Consider the following 24,521-nt stretch of genomic DNA (forward strand, 5'->3'; position numbering starts at 1 on the left):
ATTCAATCACTAATACAAGAATATATTATTTTTCCATGTTGGGTACCAATTTGAAAGACTACCAAAATATTGGTCCTCTCCTTATTAGTTCTATATATACCTTATCAATCAACCAGGATTTTCTTTGATATTGTTCTTCTTTTTATTCTAGATAATCTAATATCTACCCCCCTTATTCCAACTTATAAAAATGATTTTGACATGTGATCTAGACTTGTATAAAGATGGCTCTTCTTTTCTCCTTTTATATGTGGCACTTCCTATCCAAAACTTGGACTTTTCAGTCATTCTTCTATTTGGAAAATAGATATATAGTGTGTGATAATGCATGATTATATCATTTCTTAGTTATTTTTTAACAAAAATTTCATAATATTGGTGAAGTACATCTATAACAACCTTTAACAAAGTAAAGTACAGTTTGTTGTAATTTGGGACATAGAGAGTATGTATGCTACATAATTCAATTACATTTGAATTTGATCGATGTAATTAGTGGCATGTAATTTGGTACACATTCGTATATACTGTACAGTGGATTTCTCTAGAAGCAAATCTGGTCTATGATTTGTATGACACTGAATTTGAATTTACAAAAGCATTATTGTGGTTAATAAGATGATGTTTTGGTCGGTAGAAACAAAGGGAAATGACTTAGTTCTATAATTAGTCAGCATGATGAACATGACAATTAGGCCAATTAGATTAAGGTTGTCGACTAAAATAAAAACTTTGAAATATGTAAGAGGTAGTTAAGATACGGGTCTGTTTCATAGATTTCATACAAAGATTCAGGTTGAATAATGTAGTATAATGGTTGAACTCAATTATGGGAGCATATAGATTCGGTAAATAAATGCATGAAAAATGTCTCTTTACTTTATCCATTTGGAAAAACCAACACTAGCTTAGCTTAAAGACACAAGCAAGCCTCATTATTTTTCGTCTTATTTTAGCTAAATTTAATTTTTTTTTTACTAATAAACTTAATTCAGTTAATTGTTTTATATAATAACAGAATAAAATTTAATCTTACCTATTCCTTAAATTTACCCTATACCTAGGCCACATGGCAGCAATGAATTGAATTACATACGTTTTGATAATTATACATATCAACGTGACTTTAAAAATAAAATATTATTTAGGTAAGAAAAAAGAACCTACATACTGACTACTGGCTAGACAATTTGAGAGAACGGGGAGGAGGGTAAGGGAATTTCCCAAATACTTTTCCACTAATTAGTAAAACTTAAAGGAAAAATTGAAAAGAATAATCCCACCTTTCGCCCATCTGCTCAAAATAATCCCACCTATTCGAATTCCAGAAATAATCCCACCTTCTAACTCATCTTTCCAAAATGAACCTTTTTACCTTCAACCTGTAAAACAAGTTAGATTTTTTTTTTTTTTAATTTTTTTTTCCCTCTAATCCCTCTTCTCTCACCTCACCCCTTCCAATCTTCCATAGCCATCCATGTCAACCACCATAACCACCTCCACACCACCACCTGACCTCGGATCCACCCACACCACCACCACCCAAACAACTTCACTGCACCAATAAAAAATCAATCTCGGTTCCTACCCTGCAACCCACAATCGTGCAGCCACCATCCCTCACCTCGCAACCAGCAACCACCCTCCTCCATCCCCGTCGGTCAAGCAGCCCGCCGCGGGTGTAGTCGAACCATGCCACCCAGGCACCCACCAGCTCGCAAACAACCCACAAACCCTATGCCTCTCCGCCGAATAACACCCACTACCTCAACCAACGGCAACGCAGCGGCGTCGCGCCACCAATCACCAAAATCGACAGCGCACCAACACCGACTACGCCAACAATCACCAAAACCGATAGCCCACCAGCGGCGTCGCGCCACCAATCAGCCAAACATTATCAATCCCGACAGCTTCTAATTTGAACGAAAGTAGCGCCAGAATTTGCAACTCAACGTACCCACAAATCAGCTTAAATCAGGGGTGGAGTTGATTTTCGTGGGTTGGGTGGGATGGAGGTGATTTTCGTGGGTTGGGTTGGTAGCCTAAAACACCGACCGACTTCCGATCCATTTCTTTCCAGTTCAAGTGTGGCTTCGGGTTCAAGGTTAGGTTGGGGTTTCGGGTTGTGATGGTGATGGTGGTGGTAAGGGGTGGCAGCAGGGGTTGTGATGGTGGTGGATTGGTGGTGATAAAAGGGTGGTGGCAGGGCCGCAAGGTGTTGTGATGGTGGTGATGGTGACGATGAAAGGGGTGGTTGGGGCTGGGAGAACTTTTTTTAATTGTTTTGCTTTTTTTAATATTTTAAAATTAGGACCAATTAAAAGGTGACAAGTGTCAAGTCACCTTCTAAAACAAGTTACTAATTTCATAAACCGGTAAAAGGTTTATTTTGGGAAGATGGGGTTACAAGGTAGAATTATTTTGAGCACATGGGCGAAAGGTGGGATTATTCTTTTCAATTTTTCCAAACTTAAATTGGTATAAAAAATGACCTAATTTGGTAATATGAGTGTAAGAGTATATTTCCATCACGTATAAAAGTAATTAGTATGGAGTACATATTTTTCCTTTTTAATCCATAAATATCGATTTAAATCTATAGAACTTGGCAAGTTATACGGTGTATAATAAAATGCATTAGTGAATCAATATAACTAATAATCTCATATAAAAATGAATTTAAAATCAATAAAAACTTTTTTAAAAAGTTACATTAAGTAAAAATTAGTTTAAATCAGTAAAAATCAAGTTCCTCGATAAAAAATAATTATGACTAAGAAAAAATAGGTCAAGACTAAAAGAATTTTTAATACTTTGTACTCCATATTATATTTGCTCTGTAGTTGATTGGAGATTGTGTATGTCGTATGATGTACGTAATGACTATATGAATACAACCAATATTGATCAGTAAATGCTTTAAAAATTGTTAGTATAACTTTGACATATGCATATACTTTTACAAGTTGTATACAGGTACATGCTTTAAATTGCTATATTGTCAACAAAAGAGGCATTTTTGTTATTTACTACTCTTTAGTAGTGTAAATGTGTAATATTTTAATTTAGCTGGAACATAAAATGATCCAAAGTCAGGCATATAAATCAAATTGATTGTGTAACAATTGGGTTTGAATTCCAAGTTTGCCGACCAATTGTTATATTTTAACAAGGAAGATTAGAAATGGTCAATAGTAAGAACTTAAAATACAATATTTTAATAAAGTATTACAAATAAATCATACTATGTATAATGCAAATATGCAAGGGTGCTAATGTTAACTAGTTGTATTTGCATACAAAAATATTAACTAGTTGTATACTTGTATGGAGTAGTTCTATTAAATTCTTATAAGTTGTACAAATAACTAAAACTAAAACGCTCATATAAACTCGAAGTTAAATTATATTACATACTTCCTCCGTTTTTTTTAGTTGACACGTTTCTTTAGTCACGTTTGCCAATGCACAAATTACATCATTAATATCTTTAATGGCCGATAAGCAAAAGTTATAAAATGTTAATATCATGAAAATATACATTGTGACAAATCTAACAAGATCCCACCAGACTATATTTTTTCTTAAATATAAATATCAAAACATGGTCAAAGGGAGGTGTGTGAATAGTGCTAAACTTAAAACGCGTCAACTAATAAAAAACGAAAGTATTATCAGTGAAATTTGAATGAAGATCAGATAAGACACAAAGACATCCTTATACAAGTATCAATGCGTAGTTGATTAAAAGTTTCAACTTGGTGGATTGGTGGTACTACCGTGTGTTTTTCCAAATTTCACATTAGCACAATGTTAGGTAGGTGGAAATTCATTTATTTGCTAAGCTATATATCGTGCATTTTGCTCTATGCCATTTAGTGAGAGAGGTGGCAAATGATGGGATATGTGTTTTTCTTGGTTTTAAGAATACCTACTCTCTGTAAAATAGATTGATAGATTGAGTTATGCAAATAAAATTCCACCAAGATACATTTCCCTCTAATAAAAAATTAATAAATAAATAATAAAAAGGTTTTCTCTCCAAAAAAGAATGAACTTATTATCTTCACCTTTAAATTGACATCAAATTAAGTTTTAACTAATTAAAACTAATTTTAATGAACCACTTAGGGGTGGGACTTCGGTCTGGCAGTTCGGTTTGACCTCGGTTTGAGTCGGTTTCGGTTTGGAGTGGTTCGGATTGAAACGGTTTAGTTTAGCTGGCGGGTCGGTTTGGTTCGGTTTGGGTTAGTCACGGCTCGGTTTGGTTTCGGTTTATTTCTTTGCGGTTTAAATTCGGTTTGGGTCATAAGCGGGTCGGTTTATAAACGATTCGGATTATGTCGGTTCGGTTTGATACGGGTCGGTTTAAGGGGCGGGTTTACCCGGGTCAATGTCAGTTCGGTTTACAAACGGTTTGGATCAAGCCGGTTTGGTTTGAAATGGGTCGGTTTAGGGGCGGATTTACCCGGGTCAATATCGGTTCGGTTTATAAACGGTGCGAATCATGTCGGTTCAGTTTGAAATGGGCCAGTTTAGTAGAGGGTTTACACAGTTCAATTGGTTCGATTTATGAACGGTTTGGATCATGTCGGTTCGGTTTATAAGCGGTTTGGGTCATGAATTGAATTCATTATTGTTTTAAAGATCGCGTCATGACCATGATTTAATGAGTTGATACTTATAATACGATAAATCGATAATTAAGAATGTACAAATATTCAATTAGATTGATCAACAAGTGTTTTAAACTTTTAAGTTTTAATAATCAGATATGTAAATATGTTTATCGATTGTAGATTTGTAGTACATACCAATAATTCAATGAGGCAATGATACTTATGATAGTATGATAATGATACCAACCATACATTCGTACGATATGATATACGTAATAATTAATCTATAATTACATATACATTAACAATATCGTATTGAATCAATTTCCATTTCCAAACATTGCATTTCTTATAAATTATAACTTACACGAGATTAAATGGATTCGTTATTTAGTTTGTTACTTTATTTAGATTACTAACTCAAACAACTTAATAAGTTAAATGGACGAAATCACGAAATCATGACCATGATTTAATGAGTTGATACTTATAATACGATAAATCGATAATTAAGAATGTACAAGTATTCAATTAGATTGATCAACAAGTGTTTTAAACTTTTAAGTTTTAATGATCAGATATGTAAATAACTAAATATGTTTATCGATTATAGTACATACCAATAATTCAATGAGGCAATGGTACTTATGATAGTATGATAATGATACCAACCGTACATTCGTACGATATGATATACATCATATACATAATAATATAATTACATATACATTAACAATATCGTATTGAATCAATTTCCATTTCCAAACATTGCATTTCTTATAAATTATAACTTACACGAGATTAAATGGATTCGTTATTTAGTTTGTTACTTTATTTAGATTACTAACTCAAACAACTTAATAAGTTAAATGGACGAAATCACGAAATCACTTATTTAAGTGGTGATGAAAGCATTATGCAATACTAATGTACGAATAGTCAAATATACAACGGTTAGATTGAATGCCCATGAAAAACAATGGTTAGATTTTCATTACTTTATTAGTTATTAGTATTATTACTTATTAAGTTATTATTAGTTTTATAGTTTATTATATATACTGATATACAATCACAGACTCACAGATGTCAGATATTGTCATATTGATGAGCATTAAGCCATTAACTCATTAAGTCATTAACTATGTCGTATTGAATCAATTTCAATTTTGAAACATTTGCGTTTCTTACAATTTATAACTTATAAGTAATAAACTAATAATAATAATAATAATAATAATAATAATAATAATAATAATAATAATAATAATTATTATAATAATATTATAATAATAGTAGTAGTAAACTAGTAATAATAATAATATTAACAAATAATTATACTAACAATAATAATAATAATAATAATAATAATAAATAATTAAAAAAAACGGTCAAAAAGACCTAGAAAAGCACAAAGAAAATCTAGACCGTTAGATCTAGATGAATATTCTAGAATCTACAAAAAAAAAAAAAATGAACGGTTAGATCTAACTTAGATGTTGAGATTGAATATGGACGGTTAGATCAACTGAAGTAAAACCTAAACCTAGAAAAAAAACCCACTCTCACTCTCTCAGCCATTCTCATTCACTCATTCAGCCGTTTCTCTCTCAATCTCACAATCTGTCATAGTTTCTCTCTCTAACTTCTCAGTTTCTCACTCTTTCGTTCTGAAATTCTCAAGAATCTCAAGCTCAATTTCGTTTCATTTGTGTTTTGGATCTACATTTCTTATTTCTAGCTTTACATTCTCGTTTTTTTTGTTAATTTTTGTTGTTTTCGTTTTGATTTTTTTCGTTTTTGTTCCGGTTTGTTTATTTAGGGTTTTTGTTTTCGTTTCATTTGTGTTTTGGATCTACATTTCTGATTTCTCGCTTTACATTCTCGTTTTTTGGTTAATTTTTGTTGTTTTCGTTTTGATTTTTTTCGTTTTTGTTTCGGTTTGTTTATTTAGGGTTTTTGTTTTCGTTTCATTTTTGTTTTGGATCTAAGTTCTGATTTCTGATTTCAAATCTTCCTCTCCTTCAAGCCGTCAAACCCTAAGGTAATTTTTTTGTTAATTTATTCGATTTTTTTCGTTTTCGTTTCGGGTTTTTTTTTTTATTTCAAGTTCTGATAATCTACATTCTTGATTTTTTCTTTTGATCTCCAGTTCAGGTAGTTCTCCATCTTCAAATCTCCTTCAAGCCGTCAAAGGTAATTACTTTTTCCTTTTTGTTTTTTTTTTAATACAGTTTTTCTGTTTTTGTATTTGATTATTGTTGTTGTTCTTGCTTGAATATAGTCGAAATATGCCTAAAATGAGTAAAATCTGTTGTTGATTGTATTTTTGTTTTTTACGGGAAAATGGTAGATTTGTGCTGTTTTGTTGTTTATTATGCTCGATTTAAAAGTAATGATGATGGGTTGTTCAGATTATGTGATTATTATTGTTGGAATACATGCATTGTTTATTTATTGGGATTTTAGCTTTATATTTTTAACCCATATTGTTGGAATACAAGCATTGTATATGATTGGCTTAAAGTTAGTACTTAAAATGTACACATATGTGACTGTATCGTATATAACTTTCTATATTCTGTTAGGATATATGTTGTAATCACGTTTGTTGTATAATTCTGAATTTTGAAACATTGACTAGTGCAAATAAAATTCTGAAATATGAACTATCTATTTAGTTGAATTTTGGTATTGAGTGAATAGGATTCACTGTCGTGACTTCAGTGTCAGTCACATGAGACAATGCATGCTTAATTGCTCACTATTAGTAGAATCTGTCACTTAATTTGGTACTTATAAGTTATAAATGCTGTTTTTTTTGTTTCAGTCATGTCTCGCGAGTATGATGAATTTGACTATGAGAGGCAATCAAATTTTGATACTGTTAGCTCTCAAGCTGCCTCTGTCTCGGTTGATGATGCTAGTAATACCGGCACTATCAATCCTTGTGTTAATAAACGTCAAAGAACCGCAGGTATATGGAAGCATTACACTTTTTTTGTAAAGACGATAGGTAATGAAAATGTAGATTATGCTTGAACTTGTTATGAGCTGCTGCCTGCTGGTAGTGCTTTTGCCTTTTGGTTGTTGTCTCTGCTGAGTTGTTATTGCCTATATTGTTGCCTGCATGAGCTGGTTCCTGCCTCCTGCCAGCTTGAGGTGTTGTGTTGCTGCTTTTTGTGTTATGAATTTATGATAAGTTTTATTGCTGCTGTTTCTTATGCTTGCTGTTTTAATTTTTCTTGAATCATCGTTGCCCTTGTCATTTATGTTGAGACTTCAATGTATATGTACTTGCTGGCAGCATTTTACAAGTTTTAAGTTAAAACAGCCATTGCTCAGTGATGATACGATAAACGTAAATCTGAGAGCAATTTTGAAAAACAAAAATAAGTTCCTGCTGAGTCCCTTCTGCTTATATTATTCCTTGCTTCGGATAAGTTGCTGATCTGTTATTGCGTGTGCTGGTTCCTGCTTGTTGCTGCTATTTCCTCTGCTCTTGGGTGCTGGGCTGCTGCTTCAAGATTCTGCTTCAAGATTCTGCTCCCAAATCACTCACATTCTCACTCCTCCCTTCATCTTATCATGTATCATTTTTTGCAACCCTAAACTTGATGATGTTTCAGTTGATAAATCTGAAATCTAATCTGGGTAGTAGTGATAGTAGTTTCATTATGTATTGGTATATGTATTGTGAATTTTAATCAATGAAAATGGTGACTTTTTTTAATTGCTTGTTGATATTACTCTAATTTTAATGTTATTTATCTCCAATCTTATGTTATCTTATTGGATGATCATGAATATCAAGGAACAATGAAGATAATTTGGGTGGACTTTATTACTGGAATGAAAAGATACAAATGATATATCTTGTAATTAAAATAAATAAGTAATCTAAAACGATATTAATAATGTCGTTGGCCTAGATCTAGGTGATATAAACCTTTGTATAAACCTAAGCCGTTTGATTAGATCTACATTTATTAACATTAATTATTTAATTGTATTTACTATTTAGCCATTTAGGTTGTAAATAATTCAATTTGAATTAAGCAGTTTGTAATTGGATAAGTTTAAACAGGTTGCGATTCGAAAACAGTTCGATTTTAACGGTTTAACGGGTTATGGCAGTTCTGTTTAGTTGGTTAGCGGATTATAACGGTTCGGTTTATACGTGCGGTTTAAATGGTTTCGGTTCATAAACGGGTCGGTTTAAACGGTTAGCGGGTTACAAATGGTTCGGTTTAAACGGTTTTTTTTTCGGTTTAAACGGTTTCGGTTTATAAACGGTTCGGGTCATTAACGGGTTTATAAACCATTCGGTTCGGTTTCGTTTCGGTTCGGATTTGCGCAGTTTGGTTTGTTATCGGTTTACGGTCCGTAACGGGTTGACATTGAGCGGTTCAATTCGGTTTCGGTTTGATATTGAACGGTTCAGTTCGGTTTTCGGTTTACATTTATCGGTTTATAAACGGATCAGTCCGTGATGGTTCGGTTCGGTAACGGGCGGTTTCACGGTTCGGTTTGAAAAGTCCCACCCCTAGAACCACTACATGTCTACATACACATTTAAATAAAACTCTTCTTGATTAGTAAACTAAATAAGGTAGTAAGAGAAAAAAGATAATCGACAAGAATAAAATTCTAATTTGTAAATTAAAATAAAGAATTTATACTTAGGCTTTATTATCTCTTCACCTAATTTTATATATATATAAAAAAATATTATATGTTTATTCACAACTGCATTTGTTGTACAAATTAATCATTCTTCCTAATTATTAAGACAAAGTCTTATAGATTATTGATGATTATCTCAATGTTATTTTTTTTATTAGTTTTTGGGTTATACATTTTTTAAATTTGAAATAAATTAAAGAACATGGTTTTACATAAATCAAATGAAAAGTTCATCACCTTACAAATTTGTTCAATAATTACTACAACTTAACGTAGGTGATATTAGAATCAAGTTTGAGCTCATGTCAAAAAAAAAAAATAAAAAAAAATGAAGAATGAAGTGATTAAAACCAAGAAGTTATGCTAAATATATGTACACTTATTCAAGCACCACATGCATGAAATCCAAATTTCTAATTCCTACCTCAATAATTTCAATAATATTTCTATATTTAAAGCATTTTTAAAAATCACCAATTTTTTTTTTGGTGTTCATCACCATATTTATTTTGAGTATACCATCACAACCATCCACGCTATCTTTATAATCACAGTACGCGACTAAAATGATACCGCACTCATCTCCCGGCCCCCCTAGCCACCTACCTACTCGTGCTCGTAGCTCGATCGGAGGTCAAGAGTGTGGTCCGGCGGAAAAACAGGGAGCTAGAGGAAATGTGTCTCAGGTACATCAATTAGTAGGTATGAGTAATATGCCAACATAACAATGAGATTGAGTCGTTTACTTAATCCCAAAGATCAACAATGAGCTCTTGCCCCTTGCTTCCACTACTCAAATAGCTATCAATAATTTGCCCCCAAAAAATTGAAAAAAAATCTTCTTCAATAATATGCTTTAGCCACAAGTAATTCTTTTGATAACCTCCACATGTAAAATTCATACGTGAACGTACTAAATTTAGTGACACAAAGACGCGAAATATGCAAAAAAAGAAGTTGTAATAGTGTTACACTGCACAATTTGAGTGCTTTTCTTTGCTGGGTTTTTGCCTTCCCTCCTTGTTGGGCTTTTTTAGGCCAAAAAAATGTCCTACAAAATTAAATCACTTTGGACTAAAAAAGAAGTAGAAAGTGACCCAAAATTTAAAAGTACATAATGATATTTTTTCGAGGAAAAAGTAGTGAAAAACTGCACGAATTGAACGAATCATGATTATTTTTTTTTTTTGGGTAAATAAATTGAATCATGATATTATAACTTCATGTTACTTTCAAATATTTTATTTTACATACATTTAACTAAATTATACAGTAATAATTTGATCATTTGATGTAATAAAATTGAATATTTGTTTCATCAATCAAGCTATGTACGTAGGCATGTAGCAATGAACTAATCAAGTGAGCTTAAATATGTAGGATTAGTAGGAAATAATACAGAGTAATATAATCTTAAGGTTATATATATATATATATATATATATATATATATATAATAATAATAATAATAATAATAATAATATTTAAATGAACAATTTTGTAACATATACTGTATTATTTGTGAAAATTTAAATAATAATAATCATTTCACTCATTTGTATTTGAATTTTTTTTTTATATTATTAAATTATAATACTTTGACATTAATTCATGACTACATTTTTATTATATGTATCTTTGGTATGTGATTAATTATTCCATCTATTATCAATTTAAATTTTTATGTAGTTAAAACCCTCTTTACATACGGCCTTGTGCTTAGTCCGATGAAAACTTATCATTCATAGACGTTTAATTAATTTTCTTTTTCTAAACATGTTATAGATTTAAGAAATGTAGACTTCTTTTTTAAAGCCTTTGATGGGAATTTTCATGGAATGCAACTTATTAATTGGGTGTTGTAATTTTTATTTTTATTATTTATATAATTGTGATAGTGATACTACTGAATGCTAATAATTCATAATTAATCTTCTCCTTATAAGTCAACTATTACTTTTTTTTTTTAATCTAAATTACTTAGAAAATGGTCTAGTCCCCCTATATCAATTACTCAAACCTATTCGAATAAAAATTAAAAGTCAAAATCAATATTGTATTTTAATTAAATCATGATTATTGATCAAATTATCTTTTGTTTACTTTTTTTAAGCTAAATTATCCATAATTTATATACTTAATTGCTTTTACTTTACTTCCGGGATTGCGGATTCATTCTCTTAATCTTAGGGTAAAGGTATAATTTTCTTTTTTAAAAATTTGATGACTCCAAAAGCTCACTCAACATAGCACATAAAATAATGCTTAGTACAATTGTAAACTAATAAACCATGATCAAGTTCATGTACTAATGACTTTTTTCAATTAATTAAACAAAAATAATCCATGATTATTTTAAACTTATTATTTATGTTAAACATAATTAAGCTTATAAGTGAGAAGCGGTCATTTTTTTGTTTTTCAAGCGTCGCAGGCCTTCTGAGATTTGCACTCCACTCTTTTGTTTCCCTAGGAATTATTTTCATATGTCAAATAGTTGACTTCCTATATGGTTGACATTTCAAATAATAAACTTAAAATAGTATTGCATGAAATAAACAATAATTATTCTTTTAGAAGGATATAAAAATAAATTGTCAAAGCTGATCAGTTGATTTAAAAGAATTTCTTATGAAGTCAATTTCATTTATTAACAAATTTATTTATTATCTTGGAATTTTATTTAATCAGGAAAAAAAAAATTCAATGTTGACATATGGGCTCTCTTGTAATTAGAAATTTTGTTTTAATTAATTTATTTATTTTTATGAAATTTTTTTTTTCAACAGTGTTTCCATATAAAAGATAGATTAGCTTAGGGGGCCGGGATCATGCGGTGATGTAGCCGGAGGCTACTCGATTAGTCATGGGTTACTTGGTGAGGTTTTTTATGCGGTTAGGGGTTACTTAGTCGGTCAGAGATTTTCGATTACTGGTTTTTATTGTGTGTCATCTTGTCGTATACATATATTGTGGCGGGCAAAAAAAGCACTTTAAAACAAATATAAATGTGTTACAAAAACAAAAAAATTGGACGTCAAAAAATAAATTAAAGTACGTTAGAGTAAACGGCCGGATGTACTATTGGTATAAGTCACTACTCACTAGATTAAAAAATTTATTTTTGTGAATCTATTTTATCATCTCCATTATTTAGTCTTCGTATCAAATCAGGGTTTCCATTATTACATGTTAGTCACTAATGAAGTTTATAATACTACTTTGCTAGTCTCAACTTCCAAGTCCCAACTGAGGCAGAAGGGACATTTATTTTACTCATTCAAACTTAACATGAGATTATTATTCAGTAGTTGTCTATTTATTATATATAGTCAATTAGTCATGCTGCTCATTACATTTTCCATCCCGCATTTTATATGGAGTATTTAATTATATTTTCTATATAATTGAGTTTTACACTGAATTATATATTGTATCAGTTTTTGCAACAAAGGAATATTTTATGTCTCACCAATAATACTGTTTTATTGCAATAAAAAAGAAACGGAGGTGACATTTCATATCACAACTAATACAAACAGCATGACTTTGAAGTGGATAACCATGCCGACTAATCAAACAAATTTAAAAGGGAAGATTTTTTTTTTTAACCATATAAGACAAAACTACACCTCCAATTGATACTAGACATTTTAATTTTTTTTTTCTTTTAAATAAAACAACTAATTTTTTATTTATTCAAACTATACTAAGGGTCTTTTCTAATTGACTGAACTGAAATAAATTGAACTAAATTGAACTGAATATTTTATAAGAGAAGGAAATTAGGAGCTGAATTTAACTGAACTGAAAATAATCGTATCAGAACAGGTCCTAATCATGCTTATCTACAAAGTATTTTGTTTAGAACATAATGTTAGTTTACTTTAACTATGATTTCATTGTAAATGGAAGTTATACCATCAAATAGGGAGATTGGTTTTGACAAATCTAATACTAATTTTGGCACACCTTCTTGAAAGAAGACTAGTTTAGAATTAAAATTGGAGGATCAAACTATAATTTTAATCAGTGAAACACGGTGATTGGCAAATGGAAGGTAAAACATTATTCTTTGATTTGTAATGTTTTTATTTCCATGGTTGTCATTTGTTAACAATTAATTCGTTTGTTGTTGTTGTGGTTATTTTTTTCCCCTCCCAAAATCATTCAACAGATGGACTTTCTTGAAGATGAACAAAGCCCAAAGGGCCCAAAATAAAAATGTTTAAACACTAAGACAATTACTACAACTAGCTTAATCAATTCCTATCTCTTTTGGTATTCCGGCCCAATAATATAGCCCATTATAACAAGAGACAGACTTCTAAATTCTTGAAATTTGTGGCCCAAAAAAAATGTTTAAACTTCAATTTCTGAAAAACAATAGAAGGAAATGATTATAAAAGGAGCTTAATTCTTTTTGACAAGGACAATGAACAACTGAGTTCCTTGCTTAAGGCTTGACTTGAACTTATCTGAAAACTCAATGGTCTTCTCAGAAAACCTTTCAATCAGTTCATCCATTTTCTCAATGTCAAAATGTTTGGACAAAATTCCTTCCATTCCCGTTCTTCTTTACTAAGGATTCCATCTCCATTGGTGAAACGCTGTGAATTGGCAAGTTGAAGGAGTCTACTCGCTCTTGGCCTATTACTCCCTAAAATCATCCGGGAAGAGAAAAAAAAAAGTTTACTTAGAAAAATCTTGAACTAGTTTTGTTAGTATTATCACAAACACATTGGAAACTTCTACTTGAGGATGTCCCAGCTTCTCATGGTGAGAACCATTTTGAGAAACAAATGTTTCTCACATGGCATTTTCGTAAATAAACCAACAACTTTATTCAACTGTGGAGCCCGCAATAATGAAAAAGTTGTTGATTTATTCACGAAAATGCCCCCATGAGAAACAGGGAATTTTTCCTTCTACTTTTGAATGTAAATTAGAAGCAAAATGTAATCAACAACACATTGTAATATTCCATTTCACATGAAAGCAAATAAGTTATGCCGAGGTCTTATTAGCCATCAAATAATCTAATCAATTAAATCAAGCATGGCTCGGGCATCACCTAATAAAAAGTCAAACAACCAAAAAAAAAGTCAATACAAATAGCCAGTCAAATCATTCGACAGCCAACAGCCAGCAGCCAATTGCCAAACAAGGCCTATAATTTCTGAAAAACAATGGAACGAAATGATTATAAAAGGAGCTTAATTCTTTTTGACAAGGACAATGAACAACTGAGTTCCTTGCTTAAGGCTTGACTTGAACTTATCAGAAAACTCAATGGTCTTCTTAGAGAACCTTTCAAACAGTTCATCCGTTTTCTCAACGCCAAAATGTTTAGACAAAATTCCTTCCATTCCAGCTCTCAAGTGATTCGCTATTGCGTTGCCATCACCCGAAGTCTTAGAACCACCCTCATTATTCTTTCTTCCTGAAGTTGGATCAGTTAACTCCATTTTCTCAATGCTAAATCGCCCATTCTTCTTTACTAAGGATTCCATCTCCATTGGTGAAACGCTGTAGATTGGCAAGTTGAAGGAGTCTACTTGCTCTTGGCTTATGACTCCCTAAAATCATTAGGGAAGAGAAAGAAAGACAAAAAAAAACAAGTTTACTTAGAAAAATCTTGAACCAGTTTTGTTAGTACTATCACAAACACATTGGAAACTAATACTTTTGAATGTAAACTAGAAGCAAAATTTAATCATGAACACATTGTAATATTTCATTTCACCTGAAAGCAAATAAGTTATGCCGAGGTCTTATTAGCCATCAAACAATCTAATCAATTAAATCAAGCATAGCTCGGGCATTACCTAGTTGATTCATTAAAACAAAAAGAAAGAAAGGTACTTACAGCTTGAGCCATATCCACTAGGGAAGCACCTAAGAGGTCAAACATGATCCCAGCAGGAACCTGAGAATGAGCCACAGTTTCATCTGGAATACAAGGCATAATGAGCACCATCATCCCACCAACAACGAGCTCTTTCGCTCTTTCACCCAAGAACAACTCCATGTCTTCAGAAAACTGCCTAGCATAAGCATCCACAACACCTCGCGGAGCACTAGTGTAATGGATCCTCCCACCATTCCACGCTTCAGATTCCTTGTTAACCAACTCCTTAGGCTCCTTAGACAACCATTGTAGAGAATACGACGAGTGGATGAAGTGGAGCGATGAGTCAGGGAAGAGACGGCCATAGAAGGAACCGGGCACACCAGCTGAGAAGTAGGCACGATCAGAGGGAATGGAGGTAAAGAGGGTGTTGAAATCATTTCCTACATGATCATTGAAGAAGACTTGATATTGCGGGTTTTGGCAAGACAAGGATTTGGCTTTGGTGTTGATTGTGTCTATCACATTTTGCATTGCAGTGAACGTATTTGGTCCTACTGAGCAGCCAAGGTCAGCTAAACGGATCGTCGTCGGGGTTGCTGATGGTTTGACATCAAATTTCTCAGTGATTGCTGAGGATATTAGCCCTTGTACTACACTTGAAGCAGATTTCTGTGTTGGTTTCAAAATCATTAGTACTTGACTACTTATATTACTACTAGAGAAGTGAACACTAATATTATGCAATTTCTTGCATCATTAATAAATCATGAATTCATGATGGATTGTAATAAGATAAGCAACATTTTACACAATTAACAACTCGTCAAATTAAACCACTCAAATTCTTCTCATGTACATTGTGGAGAATAAAGTTTTAACTTTATTTTTTTAAAATCAAGCAGTATATATATGCATATAGATCTACTACAAACTACAGGGTACTTGATTGTACTTCATATCCCTAATTTTTTTACCCCATTTGACTTTTTATGCTCTTCAACACATGTTTTAAAACACATATGACTTCATTTTTGCATGCGTAAAAATTATAAAAACTTGAAATTAAAAAAAAGGAAATTTTGACAATTACCGCCTACTATTATGTCTATTTTAGCAATTATCCCCCCCCCTTTTTTTTTGAAAATTACCCCCTTTTATTTCCAAAAACATCAAAAGTTACCACCTTCTTGCCTCTCAACTACCACATGACGTTATTTTGGGCCCATTCTTTCCCTTCCCTCCCTATTTCCCTCAAATTTCTCATTCCTAACTCGATTCTCATCCCCCCTTTCACTTTTGATGTTTTTGAAAATAGAAGGTGGTAATTTTTTTTTTTTTTTTAAAATAAAGAGGTGGTAATTGCTAAAATGGACATAATAAAAGGTGGTAATTGTCAAAATTTCCTTAATAAAATATACAATGACTATATTATCACTTATTGATAATTTATGATCATATTTCTTGAAGATTGACCCATTCATTTTCCATGGGGCAAAAGAGGGACAGGAGGAGTAGTAAAATTCATTTAAATTCAAGATACTCCCTCCGTCCCTAAATATAAAGACTCATTTCTTATTTGGGTAAATCAAATTACAATGTCTCTTTCTATTTAAATGTTGTATTTTTTGACACTATTAACCTCTTCTTATGAATTTATTCCTTTACTTTTTTTTATTTTTAATATTATTTCCCAACACTTTCTCTTTCTATCTTTTTAATTATTCTTAACTACTTTTTCTTTCTCTCTATCTCTCTCTAACCCCACATGCACATTTATACTTTTAATCATTAGTTTTAAAGAATTTACAACTTTTTTAATTTCCGCACAAAAACCAAAAGAGGTCTTGAAGGGACAGAGAGATTAATTATTAACATTAACGTCACCGTGACTTAGCATGTGCAATTGTGCATAATATGTTAGTCAAACAAACTAATCTGTACCTAGAGATAGAGTGGTTGTCGTAGATAATGCTAGAATCAAAACTTATTTCTTACAGGAGATTTAAATAATGAAACGCTAATAATATTAGTGGCTCATTATTTAAAATCTCTAATGGTATTAGCAGGTTAGTATATGAGACCATTAGACTAAATTTTCCAACGACCTACCATTCAAAAAAGGATCACTTTTTTGACACAATTCTTAGTTTCTTACTAACATGCACCAATCCTAATCCGACTTGCCAATATACTCCATATATAACAAGACTAGAAATATATTGAATCTCAATACACAAAGTATAGAAGACTTATGTTACTTAAGGTCTGTTCTCATTAACTAAAATGAGCAGAGCTGAACTGAACTTATTAGAACTGAATTGAATATTTATAAGAGAAGGAAATTAAGAGATGAAATGAACTGAATTTAACTTATTAGAGCTGAACAGAACTGAACTTAGAGCTGAACTGAACTGAAAATAATCGTATGAGAACATGCCCTTACTATACTATAACCCCGAAAAAAAAGGTACGAGCTGAGTTAACTTGGCTATTTAGTTATAATGTTCAAACAAATTATCAAGTTTTTTTTTTTCTTTCTCTCGAAACCAATAAACAAGTTCTCGTATGTATTTTCTCATAAAAATCGATAAATAATTACAGTAAAAAGGAATCAAAACAAAAAGGAATGAAGGGACTTTAATTTAAAAGAGTGATAATGTGATATAACTAGTTGATGATTAAATATGTATTGTACCTGAAAGCTGGAGTTCTTGACGTAGCTGAAGGTGCCATCTCCTCCCTTCATCGGATATGATTCTACTGCTGCCATCTCTACTTTTAGTGAAGGTATTTCTCTATCTAGAAGATTAAATTAGTGTTGATGTTTTTTTCCCTTTTACTTGAGTTGCCAAGCTCTTCAATTTTAATAATAAAACTACTTCTATAAAAAGTAAATTATATCTCCATTCTCAATTAATGCAATACTCCTTGTCATGTTATGCACGACTAATACAGTCTTTTTTTTAAGAAAAATTTAACAACAATAAATAAATCTTTGCCTCATTCTCCCAAAATGGACTAACCTTTAAATTTTCCCAAAATAGACAAAAGTTTGCATTTTTTCTTCCAAAATGAACCCAATAACTAACAACCTGTACAACCGGTCATTTTTTTTTAATTAAAAACCTTTAATTATTTTTTAAATTCAACAAAATAATTATATATATATAATAAAAATATCAGACATCTCTTCCCTTACCCCAGTGCTAAGACGACCAACCACCCCATCCTCCACCTTTCTGGCCACCACATCCCCTCCCCCTTCACGGCTTCACCTCCCATTTTCGACCATCCCCTTTCCAACCACCACTCCCCCTCCCCTTTCCACTGCATTTTCCGACCATACCTTGCTCCCCATTAAACCCCCAAACCGACAATCCTTAAATCGAAAAACAGTGAGAAATTAACACTAGTAGAAAAATACAAAAAGGCAACCCCCAATTGGCACCGGTTCAGGCCAAACCGGTGCCAAAAACCAGCCTACAGTTGGGCGGGGATTTAGACCAAGAACAATGGCACCGGTTCAGCTCAAACCGGTACCAAAAATAAAAAGGCCACCGGTTTGAACCGGTGCCACTGAACCGTTGCTCCAAAAAAAAAACCGGCCTTTCCTTTATATATATATACCCTAATATAACCTAACCTACCTCCTTCTCTCTCCTCATTCTCTATCCTCGGCGCTTCTCCTTCTCTCTCCTCTAATCTCGATCCGCTTCACCTTCTTTCTCCTCTGATCTAGATCGCGCAGCGCCGACGTTCCTCTCCTCCCCTCCTTCTCTCTCCGACCTCTCTTCTTTGTCCTCTCTCCCTTCTCTGTCCTCTCTGTCCTCTTATGTCTCGATCTCCGACCTCTCTTCTGTCTTCTGCCCACCACCACCGACGCCACTAACCACCGCCGCCACCAAGTCCACTTATTTTCTGGTCAAATTTGAGGTTAGTGCATGTTTCTGGGTTTAATTGGTAAGGGTTTCTGGGTTTAATTATTTATGTTATATGCCTTAAATTTTTGGGTTTGATTGTTGTAATATTGTTCAAAATTGATTGGTGTAATTATAATTCATTGCCTTAATTTTTTTGGGTTTGATTGTTGTAAATTTGCACTTAATTGATTTTTTGAAATTTCTGGGATTAATTGATTTTCGAAAGTTTTGGGGTTAATTGTTTTTCTTGGTTAATTGATTTTCGAAAGTTTCTGGATTAATTGATTTTCGAAAGTTTTGGGGTTAATTGATGTTCGAAAGTTTTGGCCTGAACATTGAAAATCTGGGTTAATTGATTTTCGAAAGTTTTGGGGTTAATTGATTTTCGAAAACCCAGATTTTCGAAATTATTAATTCAATATTTGTGCGGTTTTCTGGGTTTTCTATATTGATTTTCTCTTTCTCTTGCATGCATGAGTTTTCTGGGTTATTGTTTCTCGTTTTTTTTTTTGAGTTTTAATAATTTCTGGGTTATTATTGATGCAGGTGTTAATTCATGCAACAATTCAAGGATTCAAGACTTTTTTTTTTGGAATATTGTTTTGATGTTGTAATTTTTTTTTTTTTTTATTGTTTTACAATTTCAATTTCTGAGTTGAATTTCATTATAATTCATTGTAACTTTTTAATTTTTTTTTGTATTGTACAATAACAATTTACTTGAATATAATGTGATTTACAATTGTTTTGATGTTGAATATAACAATTTCGATCAAAGACTCCGTATTTTACCATTTTGTTTGGTTCGTATTTCTGATGTTTGTTAACTTTTTTGTATATTATTTTTATTATTATTGCAAGAAAAAAGTAAAAAAAAAAAAAAGAAAAAAAAATATATTTCGCGGAACTATTTAAGGCACCGGTTAACCGGTGCCAAAACCGGTTTATGGCACCGGTTTTGAACCGGTGCCAAAAAGGGGGGTATTTGGCACCCCCCACATAGGCACGGGTTCAAACTGGTGCCTTAGGCCGGGTTTGAACCGGTGCCAAATGCGTTTTTTCACGTAGTGTAATGTAAAAAGAAAGAAGAATCGAAAGATTGAAAAATTAAGGGTTACGGTAGGTGGGTTTCGGATCTTGGTGGTGGTGATAGGATGGTTATGGAAGGTTTTGGGTAGTGGGTTTTCGGATCTTGGTATTAGTGGGGTGGGTTGGTATGGTGGTTGGTATGGTGGTTTCAGTGTTTTGGTGGGTTGGTATGGTGGTTTTGGTATTTTTGATGGGTTGGTAGGTGATTTCGGTGTTTTCGGATGGGTTGGTATGGTAATTTCGTTGGTTGGTATGGTGATTTCGGTAGTTTGGTGGTTGGTATGTTGGTTTCTATGGTGGTTGTTGCTGGTAGTGTACATAGGTAGTGGTGTAGTGGGTGGAAGTGATGGTGGTGAAGGTTGAGAGGGTGGCTGGAAATGGTGGGAAAGGTTTTTTTTTTTTTTTTTCCATTTTTTTTTAAAAAAATTATCAAAATAAAATATTAAAAATTAAAAAAACCTTTGACCAATGATTTAATGACAAGTGGTTTTTTACCTACTTAACAGGTAGGGTGACCTGGCCTGCTTGGTCCATTTTGGGAGAAAAATGCAAACTTCTGTCTATTTTGGGAAGATTTAAAGGTTGGTCCATTTTGGGAGAATGAGACAAAGGTTGGTTTGTTGTTGTTAAATTTTCCTTTTTTTTAACAAAACCTTATATGTACATGTACATGGAGGTAGATGCAACCAAACTTGGTCTAGTGACAAAGTTTATATCTCACAATCTTTAGTAGTAGGATAAAAATCTACTAGTGACACTTTGAGGTGGGGATTTTCTTACCCCCTCCCCCCTACACATACATTTTAAAGTGCCTACGCCGTTTATCTATGCCGTAAGGATTTGTGAGAAGTTCAGACTTAGTAGGACTTTTCTCCTTACCAACCAAAAATAGATATTGGTGGATCCAAATATGTTTTTTTTAATTAATTTGACTTAATTAATTGACTTAGGGCATGTTCTCTCATTGACTGAACTCAGCTGAACTGAACTGAGCTGAGTTGAAATGAATTTTTTTATAAGAGAAGGAAATTAGAAGCTGAACTGAACTGAACTGAATTAAACTGAGCTGAACTGAACTGAACTGAGTTTTAACGTATGAGAACAGACCCTTAATAAAGACTACTTTTCTATAATGAACATGATAGTCATTAAGCATATTAGCCTTGATAGTTTGACTTAATTAACTAGCGGAACATGATAATCCTATGTTGAACATGATTATATATATAATAACAACCAACTAAGGGTCTGTTCTCATTGACTGAACTGAATTGAGCTGAACTGAACTGAAATGAATTGAGCTGAACTGAACTGAACTGAGCTGAACTGAACTGAACTGAAATGAACTGAATATTTTATAAGAGAAGGAAATTTGAAACCGAACTGAACTGAACTGAATTTCAATGTAAGAGAACAAGCCCTAAGAGTAATGGAGGTAGTGTATAATGTTTTTAAAAGACCTTTATATGAAAAATGTTTTAAAAGTAAATAATGATATTTATTAAAACTTTACATAGTAATTTACGTAGGATAGGGGTAGATACAAGAAAATTGGATAGAAACAAAAAATTGGGGGATATGTTGGGTGGTTTATCTGAGAAAGGTAAATATATTGAATAATACAATTGTTTGTTATTAAAGCCACATATTATGATATAATCCTACAGTTGTTAGCTTTCTACACCGTACTATTTAACCTTGAGATTAAGAGTTTGTATTGTGTACTTTGTATAAATCATATACACCATATCTATTTTTTGAAATGTATAATGATATTGAGTAATAACTAATAAAGATGATCGGAAAAAATCCACGTAAAATATTGACTTGACTTAAAACGTCTTTTAATGTATAGTATAAATAATACTCCAAAGTAAAAGCAAACGTCTTTGTACAATTTTCTATTTCTTTTCCAAAGTAAAAGCAAACGTTGGGGGGTTTACTTTTCCCTAATTCCTTCTTATTCTTCTTAGGGGCCGTTTGGTTGGGGTATTTATAAAAGGAAAAGGGAATCAACCACCCTGATTCCCTCTGTTGCTGTTTGTTAATCGTTTTTTCCTATTCCCTTTACCCCCTCCATTCCCCCAAATCCTTCTAAGTTCATTCCCCACCCCCTAGGTATTTTCATTTTCATTCCCTATCCACCCCAACACCACCATACCACCATCCTACTACCCACACAAACCACCGCAAAACCTAGCTACCGCACCGTCGCTCGTCCCCCGCCCTTCGCCGCACCTCCTCCGGCCCTCGCCGCCGCTCCTTGCGCTTGCCCCGATCTCCCCTCCCCCGAAAAAACCACCCCTAGTTCCGCAAACCCTAGAAAACGATCCCCCTCTCCCCCAAAAACCGCCGCCTGACCTCCCACCACCCTCGAAACCCTAGCGTATATTAAAAATTATTACAATAAAATATACGAGTAGTCCATATATATTTTCTTTTACAAGTATCATAAAATATCTTTGCAAATTAATTTTCAATGTACACGCTATACGCCTATACAGTATACACGAGGATGGCTTACTACCGTATTAAATTCATGGTAGAGTCGGTGACGGTGAGTCAGTGATTTAATCCTATGCAGTCTGCATGAGTGCATGACTGCAAATTGTTCATTTTTAGACATTTTGATCACAATTCATAATCATTTGCAGTCTGCATGAGTTCATGACGGTGAGTGGCATTTTGATCACAATTCATAAGTGACATATTTTTCCAACCCCCTTAGTGTTTTCCAAAGTCTTGCAGTGTATATTTGATGCATAATTTTAGATAAATTAAGGGTATATTTACGTTTATTGAACTGAATTGAACTAATTGGAGCTTAAATGAATATTTTATTAGAAAAGGAAATTATGAGCTGAATGAGCTGAACTGAACTGAGCTGAATTGAACTGAATTGAAATTAAGCTGAAGTAAACAGGTCTTAACTAATTAAGATAAGAGCTGAATTGAAATTAAGCTGAAGTAAACAGGTCTTAACTAATTAAGATAAGAGCTAATACTACCTCCGTTACAGGTTATGTGCAACGATTATACATTTTCCCTCTTTGTTTTATGTCAAATCGTTGCACATATAACCTGTAACGGAGTTACTATTAAAAAATTTATAAAAGATAGATAGTTTGTTAATATTTAAAATTTTTTACATGTATATTTTTATTGATAAACAATATAGTCAGTTGTAGCAGTGTAGCACAATAGTTATGTTAATTTCTTCACCCCTTTCCCTTTTATTAATTTGTGTGCCAACGTTGATTACGGATTCATCAATTGAAAAATAAAGAACGTATATAAATTTCAAGCTTATAATCGGGAAAGTATAAAAACTTATCAATAATGCACGGGAAAAATGTTTTTAATTATTCAATTAGCTAACAAAACTTGTTTAGTAATAGAATTTTACTGTTAAATAAGCTGATAGATTAAATGTAGATGCAATATGAGTTCACTTAAAAGAAGGGATTAGATTTGAACCCGGATCCTCATCGATTTATATATCTTATCATTTATTATTATGTATTTTTTGTAATAGTGGCTTTGGTGAGGTTGAACTGTGATACCAAATCTCAACCTAAAAAATAATTAAATAATAATCACAAAGTTAACACTTAAAAAAAGCATACATATTAAAAAAAAATGGTACTTCGTGATTAAAAAAAAAAATACTTTGTATTAATTAGGAAAATTTTCGAGGAAGGTTCTTTTAAGTAAACCTTTTTGTAACAAAGGCCCTTTTATAAAAAAAGGAAAGGTGGCACAAAAGGTCCTTATATCATGTTTGAGTTGTGAGGAAGGTCCTTTGACAATTTTCCGGTAAAAAAAAGCTACGTGTAAAGCACGTGACTTATTAAGTTCCCTTTTTTTTTCTCTGTTTTCTCTCATTGTGGGGAGGATTAGCCTTGAATTACTTTGAATATCCTTCAATTTTAATTTATGGGATTACAATTGAAGTTTTAATTTGGTGTTAATTGCTTTAAGAAATTAGGGTTTGATAGGGAAAAAAAGGGGGAAAACGAGGTAAAAGAGGATCGGATGGAGAAAAAAGGGAACTTAGAGGTGACTTTTTTTTGTCAGGAAATAAAAAAAGTCAACGCCGGAAAATGGTCATAGGACCCTTCTCACAACCTAAATATGATATAAAGACCTTAATTTTGTGCCACTTTTTTTTATAAAAGGACCCTTATCACAAAAAGGTCTACTTAAAAGGACCTTCCTCACAAATTTTCCTATTAATTAATAAGTAATTAGAGTTGGACAAGCACATAAATAGACATCAATCAGGTTTAATAACACTAAAATAGTGAGTAATGGAGAAAATAAAAGAGAGATCGAACACTAACAACAATT

General features: G+C 32.5%; 1 protein-coding gene and 1 long non-coding RNA gene across 2 annotated transcripts; one reads left to right on the top strand and one right to left on the bottom strand.

Annotated features, from left to right (window-relative positions):
- Window positions 1-14,511: 14,511 nt before the first annotated feature.
- On the bottom strand, window positions 14,512-18,109 carry LOC110705286 (probable S-adenosylmethionine-dependent methyltransferase At5g38100). The gene is made up of 3 exons (XM_021883124.1): window positions 17,858-18,109; window positions 15,178-15,831; window positions 14,512-14,887 (listed from the first exon to the last, which is right to left on the bottom strand). The coding sequence occupies exons 1-3, from the start codon at window positions 17,930-17,932 to the stop codon at window positions 14,525-14,527; spliced, it is 1,092 nt and encodes a 363-aa protein (XP_021738816.1). The 5' UTR covers window positions 17,933-18,109; the 3' UTR covers window positions 14,512-14,524.
- A 706-nt stretch (window positions 18,110-18,815) lies between these two features.
- LOC110705287 lies at window positions 18,816-19,833 on the top strand. Its single transcript, XR_002508058.1, has 2 exons — window positions 18,816-19,095; window positions 19,629-19,833. It is a non-coding gene; the product is annotated as an uncharacterized LOC110705287 (long non-coding RNA).
- The last annotated feature ends 4,688 nt before the right edge of the window (window positions 19,834-24,521 follow it).

This window comes from Chenopodium quinoa, unplaced genomic scaffold, assembly GCF_001683475.1.
Source record: "Chenopodium quinoa cultivar QQ74 unplaced genomic scaffold, ASM168347v1, whole genome shotgun sequence".
NCBI lineage: Eukaryota > Viridiplantae > Streptophyta > Magnoliopsida > Caryophyllales > Amaranthaceae > Chenopodium > Chenopodium quinoa.

What these genes read in the sequence shown, in the direction of transcription:
- LOC110705286 (XM_021883124.1), bottom strand. Translation starts at nt 17,932, where the DNA reads ATGGCAGCAGTAGAATCATATCCGATGAAGGGAGGAGATGGCACCTTC. An exon ending in TCAAGAACTCCAGCTTTCAG is followed by an intron (nt 15,832 to 17,857) that starts GTACAATACATA and finishes AAACCAACACAG; the next exon opens with AAATCTGCTTCAAGTGTAGT. An exon ending in TAGTGGATATGGCTCAAGCT is followed by an intron (nt 14,888 to 15,177) that starts GTAAGTACCTTT and finishes TAATGATTTTAG; the next exon opens with GGAGTCATAAGCCAAGAGCA.